At 38.5% G+C, this 20,724-nt stretch overlaps 1 protein-coding gene across 1 annotated transcript in view; it reads right to left on the bottom strand.

The window, feature by feature from the left end:
- Positions 1-155: 155 nt before the first annotated feature.
- Slc5a8 (solute carrier family 5 member 8) overlaps positions 156-20,724 on the bottom strand; it is a 45,653-nt gene continuing 25,084 nt past the window's right edge. Inside the window, exons 8-15 of the mRNA XM_015482872.2 lie at positions 19,985-20,073; positions 19,004-19,116; positions 17,473-17,540; positions 10,497-10,583; positions 7,364-7,569; positions 4,846-4,949; positions 1,551-1,630; positions 156-1,248 (exon numbers count right to left, since the gene is read on the bottom strand). Coding sequence (XP_015338358.1) covers positions 1,123-1,248; positions 1,551-1,630; positions 4,846-4,949; positions 7,364-7,569; positions 10,497-10,583; positions 17,473-17,540; positions 19,004-19,116; positions 19,985-20,073 — 873 coding nt within the window. The 3' untranslated portion in view covers positions 156-1,122. The remainder of the gene's footprint in view (positions 1,249-1,550; positions 1,631-4,845; positions 4,950-7,363; positions 7,570-10,496; positions 10,584-17,472; positions 17,541-19,003; positions 19,117-19,984; positions 20,074-20,724) is intronic.

The following is a 20,724-nucleotide window of genomic DNA, read 5'->3' as shown; positions in this document are numbered from 1 at the left end:
GATTCGTAGCTTAGAAATATAGTCATAGTTATCTATAATTTAGCTTTTTAACTATATACTAGAATTTTGAGATTTCTAAGCATATGTGCCTTCGATCAATTTAATTGACTGCAAATTAGTTGATAGTCAAAAATTCAAAACTTAATAGACTGAAGTGTAATTATCTAACTCCACATAATTTAATCATTTTTAAAAATATAACATTCTCAGATTATCAAATCCCAAAGTACCTATGTCAAATGTACTTTAGTCAGTACCAGGCTCATGGGAGTTTATAATTTACAGGCTAGGACTTTTTGAACTGCGGGCTGGGGTGTCATAATTCATGTTAGGTGTCTCAAGATAATCCAAGCCCAGGGCAATAGACCCAACAGGAATCCAGGAAGGCAGGCACCAGTGACGCCACCAACAAAATCACAGTCAGAGGTTCAGAATCCAAGAGCTATAGTTTAAGAAAAGCAATAGAGAGAAGTAGCCAATGGCCAAGAATCTCAGAAAGAAACCCAAAGGCACAAGAATAGATGCAAGAAGACCTTGATCACTGGGTCCCTGTTCTGTCCCAGACAGGTCACTTCTTGATCACCTTCCTGAGCCAAAATCAGTTCCAAAGCTACTATGAGCTCTGGGCTGAACCAGGATAAAAAGCAAAGATTTAGACAAGACAGATTTATCACTTCATTGCTCTCTACAAATAGAGTGGTAGAAGAGAGAATAGTTCTTTTCAATATTAATTACGACTTTGGTGAATACAAAGCTTACATGCTAGCACTAAAGGCACGGAAAATATTGCCCAATAATGCCCCAAAAACATGCCTTTGGCCAACAAGTATCACAGGTACATGTGTGTATTAGCCTTCCAGCCTATATGTAGTCATAACTTTCACAACCGTATCTTCATTGAAATAAAAGTGAGAAATGCTGATGCTGAAACTCTTGACTCCAGAGTAGCATCAATGAATCAGTATGGAACGAGAAGAAAGTTAGGACTTCTCTTTAACAAAAAATATATTGCCCCATAACATGACAGACAAAAGAAAGACAGATAGATCTAAATCTGATCTAAATATCCTAGAAAACATAGAATCGAGGCATCATTTAAAATCATCTTGCTTTGGAGGTGTTTCACAAGCGAGTCCCATTGACCTTGCCCCTCTGATCTGTGAAATTCAATTCAATATGGTTGAAGGCAGGATTATCAGTTCCAAGATCCTCCACTGGATGAGATTTATAGCTTATATCATGCTGCTTCTAAAAGAAAATGTTAACATGGTGATTAGGAAAACAAGAAACTTCATTTGTTCAATGACAAATCATTGTTACTACGGTTTCTATTTCTGTAAACCAGCTTTGTAATCTACTGAGGGAGAGATGTACAACAGATATAAACCAGCAGATGATACAATGACACAGACACACAGAATTGTCAGAGGATAAGATAAATACCTTCCCTGTCCATTTCTGTTAAAAAAAAAAAAAAAGCTGAGAACTAGTGTTCTGTTCAGGGGATAAAGCCCAGTTTTCTAATTTAAGGTAAATGAAAATCAACTTACTTTTTTAAAAATATCAAAATTGGATAAAAAGTCCTGTTTGGTTAGTAAGAATCTGGGGTCTAAGTTCTGTTTTCTTCCCCCTGGAGGGAAAACAAAAAATATGATTACATTGCTAAAATGATACCTATAACTACATGTTGACATCCCATCATACAGGCATTTAATTTATATACATTCAACTCTGTGGACTCATAAAAAACATGAAGAGAAAAAGAAACTTTCAAACCATGCTGAAGATTCAGCCCACCATTCCCCTTCAGTCTCTCACTATGATAAATACGAGCCTTGTAAGGTAAGAGGGTAAGAGAGAGGGAGGGAAAGAGGGAGAGAGAAAAAAATTATAACTAGCTCTTAAAATTAAGGCAACTGCTTCAGCTAGTGCTCAACAAGAAAGTCATCTGCTCCTATTCTGACAGGAAAACTGGCTTACAAGTATCCTTCATGATCCACCAATAAAATATCAAACCATCTGTCTCTGCTTGAGCTAGCAGAGCTGCCTTTCCCCAATTTTATGGCTACAAATACTGATGTGTGAGAAGAAATGCAGGAACAGGCTGGGGTTGTGGCTCAGTGGCAGAGCGCTTGCCTAGCATGTGTGAGGCACTGCATTCGATTCTCAGCAGCAAGTATCAATAAATAAAAGTCCACTGACAACTACAAAAATTTTTTTTTAAAAAAAAGAAATCAGGAAATTATGAACTGTTGAAAAATTAACTGAAAATTGATATAATTACTGATGTTTGATTTAAATCTTCTTCCCTAAGGTTTTGCTTCATGAAAAATAATTCTTTATTTGGTATTTTATTTATGGCTCAAGAGGATGCATTTAAAAACTGTCTATGGTTCTCAAATAATCTCTATCCAAATCATCTAGGAGATGTGCTTAGTATGCAGATTTCCAGACTCCAGTCTGGACTGACCAAATTAGAACCCCTGTTGCCAGGGCCACTGAATCCTGATTTCTGCCAAGTTTCCAAGATAATTTTTATGCCCTTTAAAGTGTGTGAACCACCACTTTTGTATAAGTACTAGACTTTAAATTATGAGAATATGTATTTTTGGAGATAAGATGAGCTTTAAATTCATCCATTCAACATTACTGAGTACCTACTATGTGATAAGATTCTACTAGCTGCTGCAGAGACAGAGATGAGTAAGACAATCACTGCCTTCAGGGTTCGTGGGCTATTTACAAAAATATTTGTCCACATTTAACTGATGAACAGTATGTTTTAAAATATATTTCCTAAGGAATTTTAGAATTATATGTTCCCAGGTTTTTCCAAGGTGCTCACTGCTGGTGTTGAGTAGGAATAAGTCATTTATGAAATTAATGAAGGTATTTTTTTTTATTATTGGATGTCTGCTCACCTGGATAAAGTATTAGCTTTTAAAATAAAATACATACCTGTGTACAGTTATCAGTGTATTTAAGGTGGGGAGGGATTCTGTGTACAGAATCAATGTATTTAAGGTGGGGAGGGAATATTCAAAGGGAGTACTCTAATATTCCATTTCCTTTTTTAAAAGTGAGGGTAGACTAAAGTTCAAGGTCAAGTAGTATAAGAAGAGAGATACATTTATTCCAGGTCTGAATAACGGTAATTAGTAAGAAAAGTTTAAAATATGTCATAATAAATATCAAAGGAGGTAAGGAATAAACCTACTGTGCTAGTGGTTTTTACTTAGAAAAAGCACAATACTTTGGGAAAAGAAAGAGAATACTTTAAAATAATCGAGGAGTAACAGGTAGTAACAAACTTTATAATTAATACAATGTCACAGAAGTTTGAAAGACAGTGCTATCCAGGTGTCAAAAAATAACAGTCGATAGTATGTTTTAAAAAGTGGCATAGCATTAGCAGCTTTGTAGCATAAAGCAAGCAAAGACATCAGACAGATCTGGACAAAGTATAATATTTCAGAGTATTTATAACACCTTGATAAAGAAGGCAGTGCAGGCTTCCCCTAATTTGGGTGCTAAGGATGTATATGTGGAAGGGGATGCGGGGAATTAAGGAGTCCATCCCTTTCCAACTACTACCCCAGCCAGAGTCACTGTGATGTCTCACCTGGATTACTGCAATAGCCTCCTGCCTGCCTCATTCCTCACAGACTATTCTCAAAACTGGAACAAGTGTACCTTTGAGAATTACTGGAAAATTAATTGAAAAAAAAATCCACACAGTAGACCTAAAAGACACAGGGATAGAAAATTCTAGAGAAAAGACAAGAAAATAAGAGGAATTGTCCATCTCAAACATTTGACTAACAGGAGTTTCCAGAAAGAGAAAACAGAAAATGATAAGAAATTACAAAAGAAATAAGACAAGAAAATGCCCCAAACTGGAGGACATGGGTCTTCAGATTAAAAGGGCCTTGCTGAGGGCTGAGGGCAAGTCAATAGTTATGAAAATGGGTCACAGGCAAAGGGTCAGAAGTAGTGTGGCACTGGCAAGCCACAGAAGACCAGTAACCTACAAGAAAATTAAGACGTCCTCTCAGAACACAGGTGCATTATTTTCAATTTAGTGGGTTTTTTTCAGACATGCAAAGTTTCCAAAACCTCTTCTATTATGCTTATTCAATTAAGGAAGTAAATAAGAATTAGAACTAGTGGGATATAAGCACCAGCAAACCCAACATAGGAGGGAAGCCAAGAGAATTCACACAATGAAGACAAAATAAATTTCCAGGATAAAAGCTCCATAGCAATTTATACTCTGTGTATTATCAGTTGGATTTTTAAAAAAAAAAAAAAACATATGTAGTTTTTAAAGTCTATGAACATTTTTTGGAAGCTTTTATACTATGCTTAGGAATAAAGATTATAATTATTATTCCTTCATGTTTATACCTTTTTATAGCTTACAAAGAACTGGTATGGGACAATGAAAAGATTCTGGCATAGGGTTGCTATAAAAATAATGTACAGAATCCTTATCTTTGTAGTAGCTACTATATAGTTTTCTTCAAACACTTTAGTTTTCTCTCATAGCAATCTGTGAAGTAGCCTGGTTAACTATTATCCTCATTTTGCACATAAGAAAACTAAGTTTCAAGGTAGTTATGTGACTTGCCTAGGTTCATGCAGCTACTAAGTGAAAGATCCAAAATTCAAACACAAATAGTCTTTTGATTTCAAGTCTGGGCTCTCAAATTTCCCATGAGTAAAATGGAAGAAATAATTAAACTAGTTGTTAGCAAGATCACAATAACATTAACAGTTATAAAACAGATACAGGAAAAACTGATACACAGGCAAATACAAGAATACTAATGTTAAGATAATTACCTGTTGATAAACTGATAAGCATCCCCACAATTATCGTTGTCAAAGTTCCAAGAGTGCTGAAGTACAGATATGATAAAGAATACCAATTATCCATTAGTGGAGTCCTAAAAGATAGCAAAAGCATATCTGAGGATTTCATGTAGGGCTGGGGATGCAGCTCAGTTGCAGAGCACTTGCCTAGCATGCACAATGATTTTATGTAATACTAGTAGTAAAACCTAGTGGGGTTATGGTTGGATATGAGGTCCCCCCCCCGAACTGTGCTAATGCAGGAATGTTCAGAGGTGAAATGATTCAGTTATGAGAGCTGTAACCTAATCAGTCCATTCTATTTGAATGGACTGACTGGGTGGTAACCGTAAGCAGGTAGGCATGGCTGGAGGAGGCAGGTTGCTGGGGGAGTGCCCTAGAAGGGCAATCTTCCCTGTAACCCCTTTTCTCCTCTTTTTCTCTGCTTCCTTCCCTCACCATGAGCTGAGTAGTTTTCTTTCACTGGGCCCTTACCCCCTGATGTTCTGCCTCATCTCTGGCCCAGGGCAATAGAGTCGACCATCTGTGGATTGAGACCTTTGAAACCATGAGCCCCCAATAAACTTTTCCTCCTCTATATAAAAGTGATTATTATAGTACCAGTCACATATTAAGCCTTGGCTGGTTTATTGGTTTCAGTAATCCAAATGACCATTCTGCCTTAGACTTTTAAACTAAAGGAGATACTTACAGAATTGGGGAAAATGCTAAGAGAAATTCAGGATGTCCTCTTTAGCTTCCCGTAGTCTCACCTCCCTTTCTGACTCTAGTGACTTTTCCAGCCCCTCCCATTAGTGCTTTCATCCTTGTCCAGACTCCCTCCCAAGTTTTTTGCCTCTGTCCACATAGCACCTCATTTTGACAGCCAAATGTGCCCCAGACTCTGGAAATACCTTTTCTCTCTATACATGAAGAGCTTCCCTGCCTTGAACTCCCCTGGTAGTCCCATTAGCAAGCATTCTCATAGCTGAATTCCCTCCATGACAAGAACGGCTTTGCTAATAATGGCTGTACAACAAAGTTCTTTCTTCCAGGAGTGGGTCCATTTTAAGAAGAAGACACCTTATCTAGACACTTAAGCAATGATTCTCTAGTATTGTTATTTTATGCAAACTGGCACTGTGGCAACACTTTGGGGACAGTGGCCTTATTTTTGCATTCCTCAAACATATCCACAAGATTTGTGCACTTTAAGCCTGTAGTTTTACAAATTCTAGCCCTCACATTATTGTCTATTCAAATAAGACACAGTGTGTATTATTTCATTAAGTGTTCATAGGCTCAAAAATATACTACATACCCAGCGGCTTAGGAGGCTGAGGCAGGAGGATTGCGAGTTCAAAGCCAGCCTCAGCAACCACAAGGGGCTAAGCAACTCAGTGAGACCTTGTATCCAAGTAAAATACAAAATAGGGCTCAGGATGTGGCTCACTAGTGCCTCTTAGTTTAATTTCCGGTACCAAAAAAAAAAAAAAAAAAAAATACACACACAACTAAAAACTCCAGCAAGAAGGTCACATCTGTAACTCATTGGTAGTGTGTTAAAGATTCACAATCTTTCTTTAGTAAATAGATATTTTAGGCAGCTTTTTTGCCACTATGACCAAAAGACCTGATAAAAACAATTAGAAGAGGAAAAGTTTATTTGGTTTCATGGTTTCAGAGGTCTCAGTCCATAGATGGCCAACTTCATTACTCTGAGTCTGAGGTGAGACAAAACATCCTGGTGGAAGGGTGTGGCAGAGGAAAGCGGCTCAGGACATCTTATAAGGAAGCAGAGAAAGACTTCTTCCCTCACCAGGGACAAAATATATACCCCAAAGGCACACTCCAATGACCCACCTTCTCCAGCCACATCCTACCTGCCTACAGTTACCACCCAGTTAAATCCCTATCAGAGGATTAATGTTCTGATTGGTTAAAACTCTCATAACCCAATCATTTCACCTCTAAACTTTATTGCGCATGAGCTTTTGGGGGGCAACTATCTAAACCACAGCAGTAAAGGATCTATTTCAAAGATGTATAAACAATATTTTTTTATAATTGAGTTTTTCATTGTAAAGTTTTTCAAAGAGAGATAATTCTTTAAGCAGATAGAGCTGGTGTTTGGTAGAGTTTATCCATAACAGAATTTTTAAATTAATATTCAAGTCTGGGGCTGAGGTGGTGGCTCAGTGGTAGAGTGCTTGCCTCATATGTATGAGGCACTGGGTTTGACCTTCAGCACCAAATTAAAAAAATAAAGTTATTAGAAAAATATTCAAGTCTCCTTTAGATCTTTCGGTAAGACAGAAATTGTTGTACAAATTAAGAAAATACCGATTTTTCTTTTGCGATTGCTGAATAAGATGTTACAGCCAGAAAGCGACATGGGCTATACCCATTTCAGAATCAGAAAAAACACAGTGTTACAGGCTAGACAAAAAGCAACTGGAGTTCTCTATTTGTCATTTAAATTTTAAAGACAGATTTTAAAACTTAGTACCTTTCAATGTTGTGTACTTGAAAAGCACTTGTAGAAAATGGCATTGCAGTGGCTGTCATCAAATCTGTCCTATTGTACGTGCTGTTGCAGCCATAGATTTCCAGAGGTAATGGCAGAGTTCTCTCAGGAAGTGGAGGATAAAGTTGAGCTCCAATTCCAACCCATAAGGAAATGGCAAATCCAGCCAAGAGGCCCAAAAGTGCTCCCTAGAGAAAGAAAATGCTTTTGAAAGAAAAATACAGAGTGCTTTGAAATGGGAATTAACATTAAGAAGTTAAGTTCAACATGATCCAAAGCCCAATTCACCAGCTCCCTTTCTAAAACTCGACTTCCTTGCAGGATTGCTGCCTTTTGTCATGGGTACCATTGGCCCCTGGTCCCTCAGTCCAGACCTTTGTAGACTCTGTAACCCCTTCCCTTTTCCACATCACTTCTAACCAATCATGAATTCCTACCCATTTTTCATTTCAAATGTCACATACTTTCATTTTTTCCACTATTCCCGTGGCCAGTACTCTTCTCTGGCCTTCTCTTTTTCTCATATCCAAAAAATGAAAATAGTCACATAATTGGCTGCAAGGTAATTGTCACCAGCATTTCATTTAATCTGAGCAAATGGCACTCCACATGTGCAAAAAAGCATATCAGGTTTATCCTTACATTTAACAACATGTATGATTGTAACTGAGCTGTAGGACAACTAGGGAGAAGCTAGCAAACAGTTTTTACAAATGACTGTGATAGTGCCTTCAACAAAACCAAGACTTTATAAAGGTAAATGGAGACAGAGAGGGGAGAATTTGGTCATCTGTGCCCTCTGAAGTTATAAGACTCAGGTACCCCCTTTTCACCAGAAATCCAGTGGTTCTGTTAGCTCTTGAATGATTTCAGCCCTGGTTCCAAATGACAGGGAAAAAGTAAACCCTGAGCTGGAAAGGCCCTCCCTCTGTAGTGAAATTTAGAAATCATGATCAATGAGGGTGGCCTGAGCATTAGGCGCTACATGGAGAGGAAAGGCAGGAGCACCTGAAGTTAGGGGGAAAATAAAAGTGAAATCACAGTGTAGGAAACAGAACAGTGTATTGGTAGGAGAGTGGGAGGGTTGTTGATCAGATCAGGAGATTCCATGTTGTGGACAAGGATTTTCAGAAGGTCTTTCTTTCTTTTTTTTTTTTTTAGAGAGAGAGAGAATTTATATATATATATATTTTAGTTATATATATTTATATATATATATTTTAGTTATCGGCGGACACAACGTCTTTGTTTATTTGTGGTGCTGAGGATCGAACCCGGGCCGCACGCATGCCAGGCGAGCGCGCTACCGCTTGAGCCACATCCCCAGCCCAGATCTTTCTTTAATAAGATGAGGTTAGCATAGTTGGTGGCCATCTGTGGACAGGCCAGACTTAGCTTACTTTTAGTGGGATACATGGCTTGATGTAATATTTTGGATATAAGGTGTCCCCTAAAAGCACCTGTGTTACTGCAGAAATATTCAGAGGTGAGATAATTAGATTATGAGAAATATAACCTAATCAGTCCACCCCAGTTTGAATGAATTAGATGAGTGATTAGGCAGGTCGGCCTTACCTAGAGGAAGTAGGTCACTGGGGGTGTTTAAATGCCCTACAGTCCCTTCCTGTTCTGCCTCCTGGCTGCCATGAACAGAGTGGCTCTTCTGCCACACATTTCTGCCATGGAGCTTTGCCTCACCTTGGGCCCAGAGGAATGGAATCAGCCATCCATGGACTGAACCCCTGAAACTGTAAGCCAAAATAGACTTTTCATCCTCTAAGTTATTTTTGTCAGACACTTTGTTCACAGCAATAAATAGCTAACACCCTTGATCAAGGATCCACAAAATTATAAAACTCATGAGGGAGAAATATCCAGAGCTCTACTCCCAAGATAGTGTTCAGCCCATTAATATTCACTGAATGAGGGAGGGGGCTGGAAGACAGAGAGGGGGGGGGATAAAGCCTCTCCAAAAAAGGAAGGCGGATAACCTATGGTAAGAAGAAAAATAGTATGTTATTCTCCCCACCTCCTCCTCAAAAAGGCAAATAGGACCTAATCATCTACAGCTCTTTTGGAGGACATTTGTGGTAGCAACAAATGTCAAGAACCAAAAGCTGATCTTTCTTTTTTTTTTTCTCAGACACTCAACAAACCATTATTCATTTCATAATGCAAAGACTCTTATAAAGCTTCAACTTTCTGAGACAAAATACTCTTTAATTGTGTGAATTTCTACCAAACTAGCTTTTTCATGACACTTCATTGAGAATTTTATTAAAATTAATAACAGCCCCTATTAATATCTGCCAATTGCCCATGCCTTATAAGGAAAATATAATTCTGTATGTTGAGTCATAGTCCAATAATCACTCTATAAATATCTGCAATAACTACACATACATTCTTATTTTTTCTTGAACTTCATTATATAGCAGAACTGAACCAGTGAACTTTCTCCTTTCAGAGAAGTAGCTTTAAGAGAAATAATGTGTATTTTATTTATTCCAAATAAAATTTAGATTTTCTAACCCCAGATATGACTATGTAGGATAACAGAGATATTACCTCTTTCTGGATAAATATTCTTAATTATAATCACTGCTTATGAGCTAGACACCATGTTTTGATGGTAGAGTTATAAATATCAGGTGTATAATCTTCATGGTAAAAGTGGTGAAAATCTTATTACTTCTCTTTCCTGTATTATGGCTACTCACAGATATCCTCGGTTTTATTGTTCTTAAAACTCTCATGTCTAAGCCTACTGATTTCCTTCCTTAAATACTAGCCATTAATTCTTAAGAAGGGCAAGAATATAAATGCATGAAAACTGTTTCTCCTTTAGCTACATCATGGATACTTAAATTTTCACTGTATGATTCTTGAAGTTTCCATTCAGCTTTATACACACAAGGTCCCAATGCATAGCCTTTCACTACCCTCCATCAAAGCATCAAAGTCAAGTGAGCAATTTCAGTCACCAAGACAAGTAACAAATGACAGATCTCAAAGCAACCATATATTTATAATGGGGGTCGGTTAGAATGGGATGTAAAACTGCCTCTTTCATTGGAAAAGTAAACTTTTCACATATTCATTTTTTTATACTTACAATTGAGTTGGCAAAGGGAACCAAAATGCCCAAAGAAAACAAGCCCAACAGTGGTCCACCAACCATGCCAAATATGCTGAGCGCTGCCTACAAAAATAATATAAAGTTAGCAATTAGCAGCTTCAAATCCAAACAAAAATGTTTCAAAGTAATTTCATCACGATGAGGATCTGAAGTATTCAACCCCTCCTGAAAATCAGAATCGGATTCACGGCAGCCTTGTCATTGGCAAAAGGTCACTGGGACTTGGAAACTTCTGCTTCTCAATTCAGTTGTCCACCTTTTCCTTCAGGCATCCTCCAAAAAGTCATCAAAAAGCAAGAAGACAGAGTCACGAGACAGTGGGAGCCCTCGAATGGATGCCCACGTCACAGATCATCCTGTCGTAACTGGCTTCATCAGAACACGATGTTCTGATGGCGGGCAGCGCTCGCTTTGCTCTGATAGTCTCAAAATACTCCTCAAAGCAAGACTGTGGATAAGCACTGCTGTTGAGCAGTGATGGGGAGGAAACTCATGTGCCATTCCTCATCCGGTTCCCTAGGGATGGGACTAGAATGAAAAATATGATTAAAACAAAGATGAACCAAATGAGGCAGAAATATATTTAAAATCTACTTGGATAACTAACATTTCCTTTGATGTAGAGATGCTAAAACCACGAGAGTGAAAAAGATTGACAATGTGAAGCATGAAGACATGCAAATAACTGAAGCTTCCAAGACATGCATGTCCCCAATAGTGTTTCTGAGTAGGGGGGAGGGGAGGATAAGGAAAGGTTGGTCAGTAAGCACCAAATTAGAGTTTTATAGGAAAAATAAGTTCTGGCATCCTGTGGCACAGAAAAAGAATGACCATCGATAATGATATGACAATGGACTGTATATTTCCAAAAAGCTTAGAAGAAATGGTAAATACTTGAAAGGATAAATATATTTACCCTCATTTGAACATCACATAATGTGTACATGTGTTGAAACCCCATAAGTATGTACAACTTTACATATTAATTAGAAATAAAGAATAGACAAGAGCATAAAAAGAAGAACTGAGGACATTTTGGTTTGTCTACAGGAAAGGAGAATTTAAAAAAAAAAAAAAAGACTAAATCTAAGAGAGAAAATACCAAGTCAAGGAAATGCTAAAAAGTTATGGACTGTAGTATTTGATTAAAGCAAATTTTAAAGACTGTCTTGTGAGATAGAGAAAGAAGGGTGGGAACTGATGAGAGAGAAGTGGTGTTTGAGGGGATATGGACTCAAGGAAGCAATCAGGAGTGGGTTCACAGCAGAATCCATTAGACTGTGAGACAGACTCCGCTGAAGATGCAAAAGATCTTTGCATCTTTTGCACACAACCCACGAAGCCACTTATGACAGGATAAAGGCAGATATTTAAATAAGAATCTGATAGAGGAATAAGATGGTGGTTTGCAATGAATTCAGGAAGAACTGGCTTGGGGTTATAATGGTTCTGCCACAACATCTCATTGCATACAATCAGGACAGAGCCAAAAGTACTGGAAAAAAATGGGCAATGCAATAAGAGCTAACAGCAGTAATGCTGGAGAAAAGCACACTCAGAATCAGTTTATTTCATTATGGTTAGGTGTGCTGATAGGCCTGGAACTTCTGTACCAATTCATTTTCTCATATAATAAGGGACAAGATTAAACTATTTTGACAACTTGTATGCTCAAAGCAGCAACCAATCAGAACAGACCCAAGCCTGAGGATTGAAGCAAGATTCTGGAGGGCTCCAACTTTGCTCAGCATTAACCTTTGTTTCTAGATCATTAAGAGGTGCAAAAGTCCCAGAGGAGGAGCCCATAGAGTCAAAAAGTACCCAAGGTGATCAGAGAAGTGGGTATTTATGTGCCAATAGCTAAACAGGTACATTCAAGCTGAATTTGCTAACTGCCTACTTTTTCCTGGGCACTGCAGTAGGCACCAGATGTCCCATATAATGGTGAATAACAATGATATAATCCTCCCTATCATGAAATTACAGACCACTTAGTAAAACAAATGTCAAACACATACCTGCAATAAAGCATGATAATGGAGATGATAAAGGAATTGCTAGCACTCTGGTCACATTTAGCATAAGCAAACTCAAAACTTAGCTGGGTAACAGAAAAGGTATGTTTGAATAAATAACGTTTAAGTTGAAGGATAAATAAAACTTAAGCAGTTGAGATAGAAAGGAAGGTTGCTCTAGGCAGAGCAGGGGACCAGTGCTGGGGCACATGTGCTAAAGATGGCAAAGTACACACCAAGTTCACACACACACACACACACACACACAAAAAAAAATTCCAAAGATCAGCTATCTTCTCCATCCCAACAACTCCCCAGAAGCAGGAGGGAACTTTACAACCCAAAATAATTCAAGGTTGGACACAGTGGTGTATGCCTATAATCCTAGTAGCTCCAGAAGCTGAGGCAGGAGGATTTTGAGTTCAAAGCCATCCTCATCAAAAGCAAGGTGCTAAGCAACTCAGTGAGCTCTGTCTCTAAATAAAATATAAAATAGGGCTGGGGATGTGGCTCAGTGGTTGAGTGTTCCTGAGTTTAATCCCCGGTACCCCCTCCCTGCAAAAAATAAAGGTAACAAATGCTGCAGGAGGAGAGGGACCCTTAGGTTAAAACAAAACAACAACAACAACAACAAAAACGAATATAGGTTTTTTCACTTCCAAGAAGATAGAGTGGACATATTCTTTTCTATTCCACTTGCTAATAAAGCTAAAAATCCTGGACATTACACATAAACTGAACATAAGAAGAAGAACATGAAAGGAATCTGAAGGGTGAGGAAAGGCAGACAGGCTACCTCAGGGCCTGACAAGCAACCTGGTGAGTTCTCTGGGTTTTCTTTTTGCTTTATATACCCAGTCTTAGGGCTAAGGAAATCAGCCAACCCAGAAAGAGCTCTAGGTACAGGAAAAAAAAAAAAAAACTCCAACAAAATAAAATCCTGCCCTCTGTAAACACAAGACAAGAAAAGGAATCACCTAGAAAAAGAAAAATTAGACAACAGGGCTGCTATCCATCCAAACACCACAGAATAAACTGTCACCCCACCCACAACCATACCAGTAAAATCCAAGTAGGTTGCCTATAACAGGGTGCTCCTATGTTAAATAATGTCACAGAAAGCCTAGTGGAGAATCAGGACTTTCACCAGGGTCAGCAGGAACAAAGCCACCTCCCTCATGGTTTCAGTGGACACAAGTTCCTATCATGTTTTGGGGTGTTGGAAGGTCCTAGTTCACCAGCTTCCCCGAGGTTGACTGCATTATACATTAAAGATGAGGTTCGGGAGGCTGAGACAGGAGGATTGCAAGTTCAAAGCTAGCCTCAGCAATGCGAGATGCTAACTCAGTGAGACCCTGTCTCTAAATAAAATACAAAATAGGGCTGGTGGTATTGCTCAGTGGTCAAGTGCCCCTGAGCTCAATCCCTGGTACCCTTCCTCCCACCAAAAAAAAGAAAAAAAAAAAAGATGAGTCTTAGAAACCACCTCAAGGCGTTCATTCCAGCTGCATTCTTACAAGTTAGGTAGTGGGAGCAGGTTGGTATTATGGGACAGAAATATTTAGAGGGTCAGATGATTAATTGACCTAGAGGTTCTCTATCCTGAGACCATTTTTAGAATCTGGGGGGTTCTTCTCTCTTTCTTATACAAAATGCATTCAGTATAGTTACTAGGTATTTCTTTCACAGAGGAAGTTGAAGCTATTCTTGCAACGGTAACCTTTGTTCTAAGGTTTATAAAAGTTGTATTTGCTGAGGGGATTTTGTTTCTTGGAAATCCCCAGGCCAGGGTGCATCATAGTGCTAATTGACACACAGTATTAATCCTGCAAGACACTTGAGTGGGCTTATGGTTGTTATTAAGCCACGATAAGTCTCATAGTGTACTACATTCCACCTCCTGACCCTGAAGAGGTCAATAACTTAGAAAGTACCTAAACTTGAAAGTATACTCCATGGCCATTCAAGTCTCAAACATATCTGCTGTTAGCACATTGAGGAGGAGTCAGTGGCATCCTCAGAATAATCTGGTAGGAACCAAACTGCATTATCAGCAGAGGGCATAGAATAGGTTCAGTGTCTAACTGAACATTAAGATAAGGAGAGGGGGGGTTCAGCTGTAGACTTAGGGCAGACTCGCCAATGGTGAGGGAAGTTTGTGGTTCAAAAGTAGTTTCAGGGTGTGCATGAGTGGCAGAAGGTCAGTGAAGTCATATCCAGCAAGCTGAAAGGTTGGCCCCTGGTAGGTGACCAAAATGACCCATGGCGGAAGATGACGATAACTTCAATTCCAAGTGATCAATGAATAGTCTGGGAAGGCACAATTAGATGTGAAACATCAGACTGCATGGAACTGGAAAAGGCAGTGGGCACACTGGGGCTTGGAAAAATGGCCACATGAGGATATAGAAGGAGTTGAACAGACCTAGTAGTAACAGGCTTGGAACTGCTTCATTACAAAGCAATGGCATGTGGGAGTGAGTCAGGAGGATTAAGAGGACTTGAAACCAAGCAATAAGCTCTGGAGATACTGTGTGTGCTATGGGTGATATCAAAGATGCTTGACCTTGGGTATGGTCCAACCAAGCCAAAGTTTGAGCCTTGTCCATCTCAAATGGCTGCCAGTCTCAACAGCTGTTTATTTAGGAGTTGGAGGCTATGCAAACAGTGGTGGAGGAGGCTCAAGAGACTACTGGGCAAATACACCAGTAAAGGCCTTACCAGGTGCCAATGTAGTCAGGGTTGATGGGTTGGTCTGTGCCACCCTCCCAGGTATAAGGCAGCAATGTTGTCAGTGAAGTCATCCTTCTAGTAGATGGAAAAAATGGTGCTCGGCTGTCTGGGTCGGTGGGTGGATGGGCCCTGTCTGCTTAAGTATCATCAGGAAGAATTCATGAGGTCTGTTGGAGATGAGCCAATCTTGGAGCACCCTTCAACATTTTACTGCCAAAAGACATTGCTCTGTCCTTATTTCACATGGCTGGATGGGTCTCATTCCATGGGCAATGGGCCTGGGGAGGCTGGAGAGTGGACCCTGGTGTTATAACTCCAGCTTCAAGACATCCTCCTGGCATAAATACCATCCTCCTCTTTGGAGACTTTCTGCCCTTACTAGAGCCAGAGTGGTCTTAGTAACAACAGTGGCAGGTTTTGCCTGGTGGCACTTTCCACAGCAAAGGCATGCACAGGAGGCAGCAACAGACCAGAAAGCAGAATAAAAATCACTCACTGTGAACATTCCACAGGGTTTCACAGATGTCTTGATCAGAGACAGTACCCAGCTACTCTTTCTCTATTCTCCCATAGAAATGAGTGTTAGTACTCACCTGCTCACTTAGTTATTCCATCCTAATTGCCAGTGGGTAGTCCTAGTTAACCCACTTCTTCAAGGGCGAGTTCTCCCCTTCTATTCAATTTGCCTTAAAGATGGGTCTTAAGTACTCTCTTACAGTGCTTTTTTTTTTCTTTTGAGGACTTTATTACTAGTAGTGAAATTCACCATAATACACATTTCCTGTTTACACAGTCTAATTCTTTTTCATGTATAAATACTAAATTTGAAGTTTGGGCCTTTTTTTAAAAAAACCTTTTAGGTAGATAAAATGAAATATGTCACACTATTTTTCAATTGGGAGTCTATTGAATAAGAATGTTAAGAATGCACATCTTGATCCCCATTATCTCTTTTGTTTGTGACTTAAATAATGAAAAGACAAGACATAGGTGATGAAGGGTTTTACAGTGCTCTTACAAGATAGCAGGGAAAAAAAAATATATATATATATATAGCAAAAGCCAGCCAGTGGCATGGGCCAAATACACTCAGGGGTCAGACCAATTGGGAGAGTGTCCATCCAGAGATCATTCTCAGAGTCTGGGAGATCATCTCCCCCTTCTTCTATCTGTATTCAGTCCGGATCATTTACTGGGTGTTTCTTTCACAAAGGGAGTTTAAGCTACTCTTGCAAGGGTAAGTTTTTTTCCTAAGGTTTAGGAGAGTTGCATCTGTGCTGAGGTAGCCTTGTCTGCTGGAAGTCCCTGAGCCAGGACTGGAAACTCCCAGGGACAGGTTGTATTACACTGTTAAGTGACACATAGTATCCACCCTGCAAGACACTTAAGTGCCTATGGCTATCTTTAATCTTAATGCCACCACATGCGTATGCTTTATGGAGCGTACACACCAGCGTATCAACGAGCTCCTCCCTGAAGAGCTAACTGGGCCAAGTGGGGAACCTGGACTTCTACCTCCAAGTGGCAATGATGCAGTACTCTCCCTCATGCTACTGAAGTGGTATCAGAGAAAGACAGCTGAGATAGACGTTGTAAGATCCAAAGTCGCATCATATAGTATGAAAATTTCCAGGTTTCTATCAACATTCACTTTTAAGACCAAGAACCAGGAAGACCTCAGAGGATACAGACAATATGATTTAATTTATACAACATTCTCGACCTAACAAAATTATAGCACTGGAGGACAGAATGGCGATTACTAAAGGTCACGGAGGAAGTGAGACAGGAGAGAAGTAGGTGTGGCTGTGAAGGTGACCTCTGTTGGAGGGGTCCTTGTGGTGATGGAATTGTTCTGTATCTTCACTGCACCAATGTCACCATCCTGGCTGTGATGTGGTCCAATCAAGAAGTTCTCATTGCAAGATGTTTGTGCAAGATGTGACCATTGAGGGAAACCCAGTGAAAGATATACGCAATCTCTCTGAATTATGTATTACAATTATATGTGGATCTGCAGTTATCTCAAAATAAAAAGTTCAATTTCAATTTTTTTAATTAAATAATTTAGTCATCTCTATCCCTTGATACATCCATGTGTAGATATATATTTGGAGAAAAGTCCAGAAGGATGATCATATGAACATTAAAAAAAAAAAAGAATTTAGTGATTAAGACTTTAACCTTTGGGGGTCAGCTCTTACCTGTAACAAAGTTCCCATGAGTGACGCCAGAGCAGCCATTCCAATACACAGAGCCCCATACAGCACACCTAGATGCATGATTTAAGAGGCAGGGTAAAATTTCGACCCAGAGAATTGGAATTGTCAATAGAATAGGCTACTGCATTTCTGAATCAAAGTGAACAATATGACTAAGGAAAGACGGGCCACACGCCTTGGGTCCAGCAAAACAAGGAAAGAGGTATGTTCCTACAAGGTCAGCAGGGTAAAAACAGGACAAATAAAGCCCTTCTATTGTGCCTCAGGATTAGTTATATCAGTAGATTACATAAGGAAAGAATCCCTAGAATTAACTACAGGGATTTTAAAACTAAGAACTATTGTGTTATTAATTTAATCCTCCATAAACATTTGTCTATAAAGGAAGGCTCAGGTCTCTGTGTTCAGCCTGCCAGATCTCTGATCCAGACAATCAGGCAGGAGAGGAGACTCATAAAACATCAGAAATTGGACTCTGCCTACCTTCGGCATTCATTTCTCCTGGGAAGGGGCAATCCACACCAGGGGATTGAAATCTTAGGCCCTCATAATCTCCATTAGCATCCCCAAGATTTTCTTGTTAAACTTGCAAAGCAAGGTCACTTCAGGAAAAATATATTTCCTCTTCTACCAACTTATTTTATCTAAATTTCTTTATGGAAATTCTCCAGCCACCACCAGTTGTGTCAGGCTGTGCAGACCATGGGATTTTTTTTTTTTTATTTTTGGTATTTTCCATATTTTCTTCAGGTACATCTGTTGCTTTTAGAACTAGGAAACTATTATTCCCTCAAATTTTTTATTTTGAAAAATCCATCCAGCAAAAATTACCTGAAATTACCATATAATTTCCCATGTTGAAATTCAAAATATAGGGAAAAAATGAATGGGAAATTTCTTATCATGTAAAATTAATACATTCCTTATGTTTTGTTATCCTATCTTATTTATACTAGTACCCACTCCTTTGCTAAGTACATTAATTATTTGAAAAGAGTTTCTATTGCAATGATTTTTCAGTGCCTCTCAGTCCTGATATAAATAGTATTTCCAATATGTTTAGCTTGACTCTTCTCCATTTGATAGGTTATGAACAGTCACCATTATGGTCAAAATTATTGGAAAAACATTCAAATTATCTGTCCTGTTCCTGTTTATGATGTCCTTAAAGTTTATTACCAACATAATGAGTTCATAAAACCATTAAAAATGAATGAAAAAAAAGAATGAAAATCTGACATATGTTAGCAAGCTGATTTGTTATTAATCATCATCAAGGACAGCCAAATAGATCCCTGGGAATTGTTCTGAATGATCCACCAACAATTAAGCCTTTGAAGTATCTCCCAAATCTTGGTTACAAATACGGTCATGTCTGCATTAAGCCATAGGAAATACACACACACACACACACACACTCAGAGGTACTATATTTTTTCAGAGGAAAAGAATTTCTAGTACCTCAAAAAAGTCATCTCCGAGCTAAAATGGAATTGTGAATATAAAAACTTACTCATTCCTTGGGAAATCCAAGACAGAGACCTTTCTGAGAGTGACTGGAAGCGAGGCTTGATCAGATCTTCCACAGTTACAGCTGCTAAGGCATTAATGCTGGAAGACACTGTGCTGAAAGGGGAAAAAAACATTTTAAGTCATAATATTTTAATTTTGAAAAATACTTTTGGTGGGAATAAAAAAGAAGGAAGCAAGTTGACACTTCTAAAATGTAACCAGATTGCCAAGTTATCTTCAGTGATCACAGCATCCTCTATCTGGAAGCTGTTATCATCCAAGAATGATTCAAACAACAACCACAGGCTAAATAGTAAAAGAGAAAGGATAAGTTAATGTTTCCTCTATTTTCCAGTTAACCCTCTTTCTATAAAAAGAATCTACATATATTACTCAGTTTTATCTTATAACGATATTAAAATATATTTTTGTACATAGAAAAGACTGTTCTCAATCCTTAGTAATATATGCCCTAAATATCAATCTTATCAATTTATTAACATATACTGTACATGTTGATGATAACAATCCCCTGGAGCAAACATAAGAAGAAAGTGCAATTAGTAAGTTCAATAATAAAACACAAGACTATATATACAGTGAATATTATTCAATTAAGAAATCTAATTCTAATTTGTCAGTTGACTATGCTTCAGCCACATGCATGTTTTAAACATGACTAGAGGCACCCATATTTGATGATCAGTGAAAGGAACCTTCAAGTGATCATTTCTGTGACCCTATAGGATATGCTATGGTATATTAGAGATCAGAAGCCAGGTTGAAAGTGGGGTCTGATGACAAAGGGTGCTACTCCACAGAGATAAGAGAGTCAGACCAACAAGAGAGGATACATGGAGAAGTTTGCCTGTTTGGGGTCATCTGTGTCATGTCTAGAATGCAGCTTTTTCACCCAAAGTAACCGACAAGAAAAGAAAGATGCCTATAGGAAATAACATGCTCACAGGGTCATAGTTCATACCTCAGTGTTCCACTGTAAGCACAGGCCACAAAAAGTCCAGGAACTCCCGGATAATCTCGCAGAATATCCAGTACCAGATAAGGCATGAGCTGAAAAATTCCAAAATTTACGCCTAAAAATTATTTGTAATTGAATAAAATCAATGAATACCTAATGTATCTGTGTTTTTTCATAAACAGAAGGAGCTACTTCACATAACTAAAATTTTCAAACACATAAAACTGTAATAGCTTTAATTGCTAACACTTAAAGAAACAAAAGACAGTTAAGTACACAAGCTATGGAGTCAGATAGATATGGTTTTGATTGCTTAATTTCTCCGAACCTAGGTTCCCCCATCTCTAAAAAGAGTAATATAATAACAACTCATAGAGATACTGTAAAAGGTAAGTTACATAATCTAGGTAGATCTTTTAGAATAGAACATGGAATATAATAAATGCTCAATAAAAGCAGCTCTTAGTTTATGAAATAGTAAGAGCCATTCTTTTTTTTCTATATCAAAATGAATTTTATTTATTTATTTATTTATTATTAGTTGTTCAAAACATTACAAAGCTCTTGACATATCATATTTCATACATTTGATTCAAGCAGATTATGAACTCCCATTTTTACCCCGTATACATATTGCAGATTCACATCGGTTACACATCTACTTTTTAAATACTGCCATACTAGTGTCTGTTGTATTCTGCTGCGTTTCCTATCCTCTACTATCCCCCCTCCCCTCCCCTCCC

The sequence above is a fragment of the Marmota marmota genome, unplaced genomic scaffold (genome assembly GCF_001458135.2).
Source record: "Marmota marmota marmota unplaced genomic scaffold, marMar, whole genome shotgun sequence".
NCBI classification, from domain to species: Eukaryota; Metazoa; Chordata; class Mammalia; order Rodentia; family Sciuridae; genus Marmota; species Marmota marmota.
The sequence above is the reverse complement of the archived record's forward strand: the minus strand, read 5'-3'. Positions and strand labels throughout refer to the sequence as shown.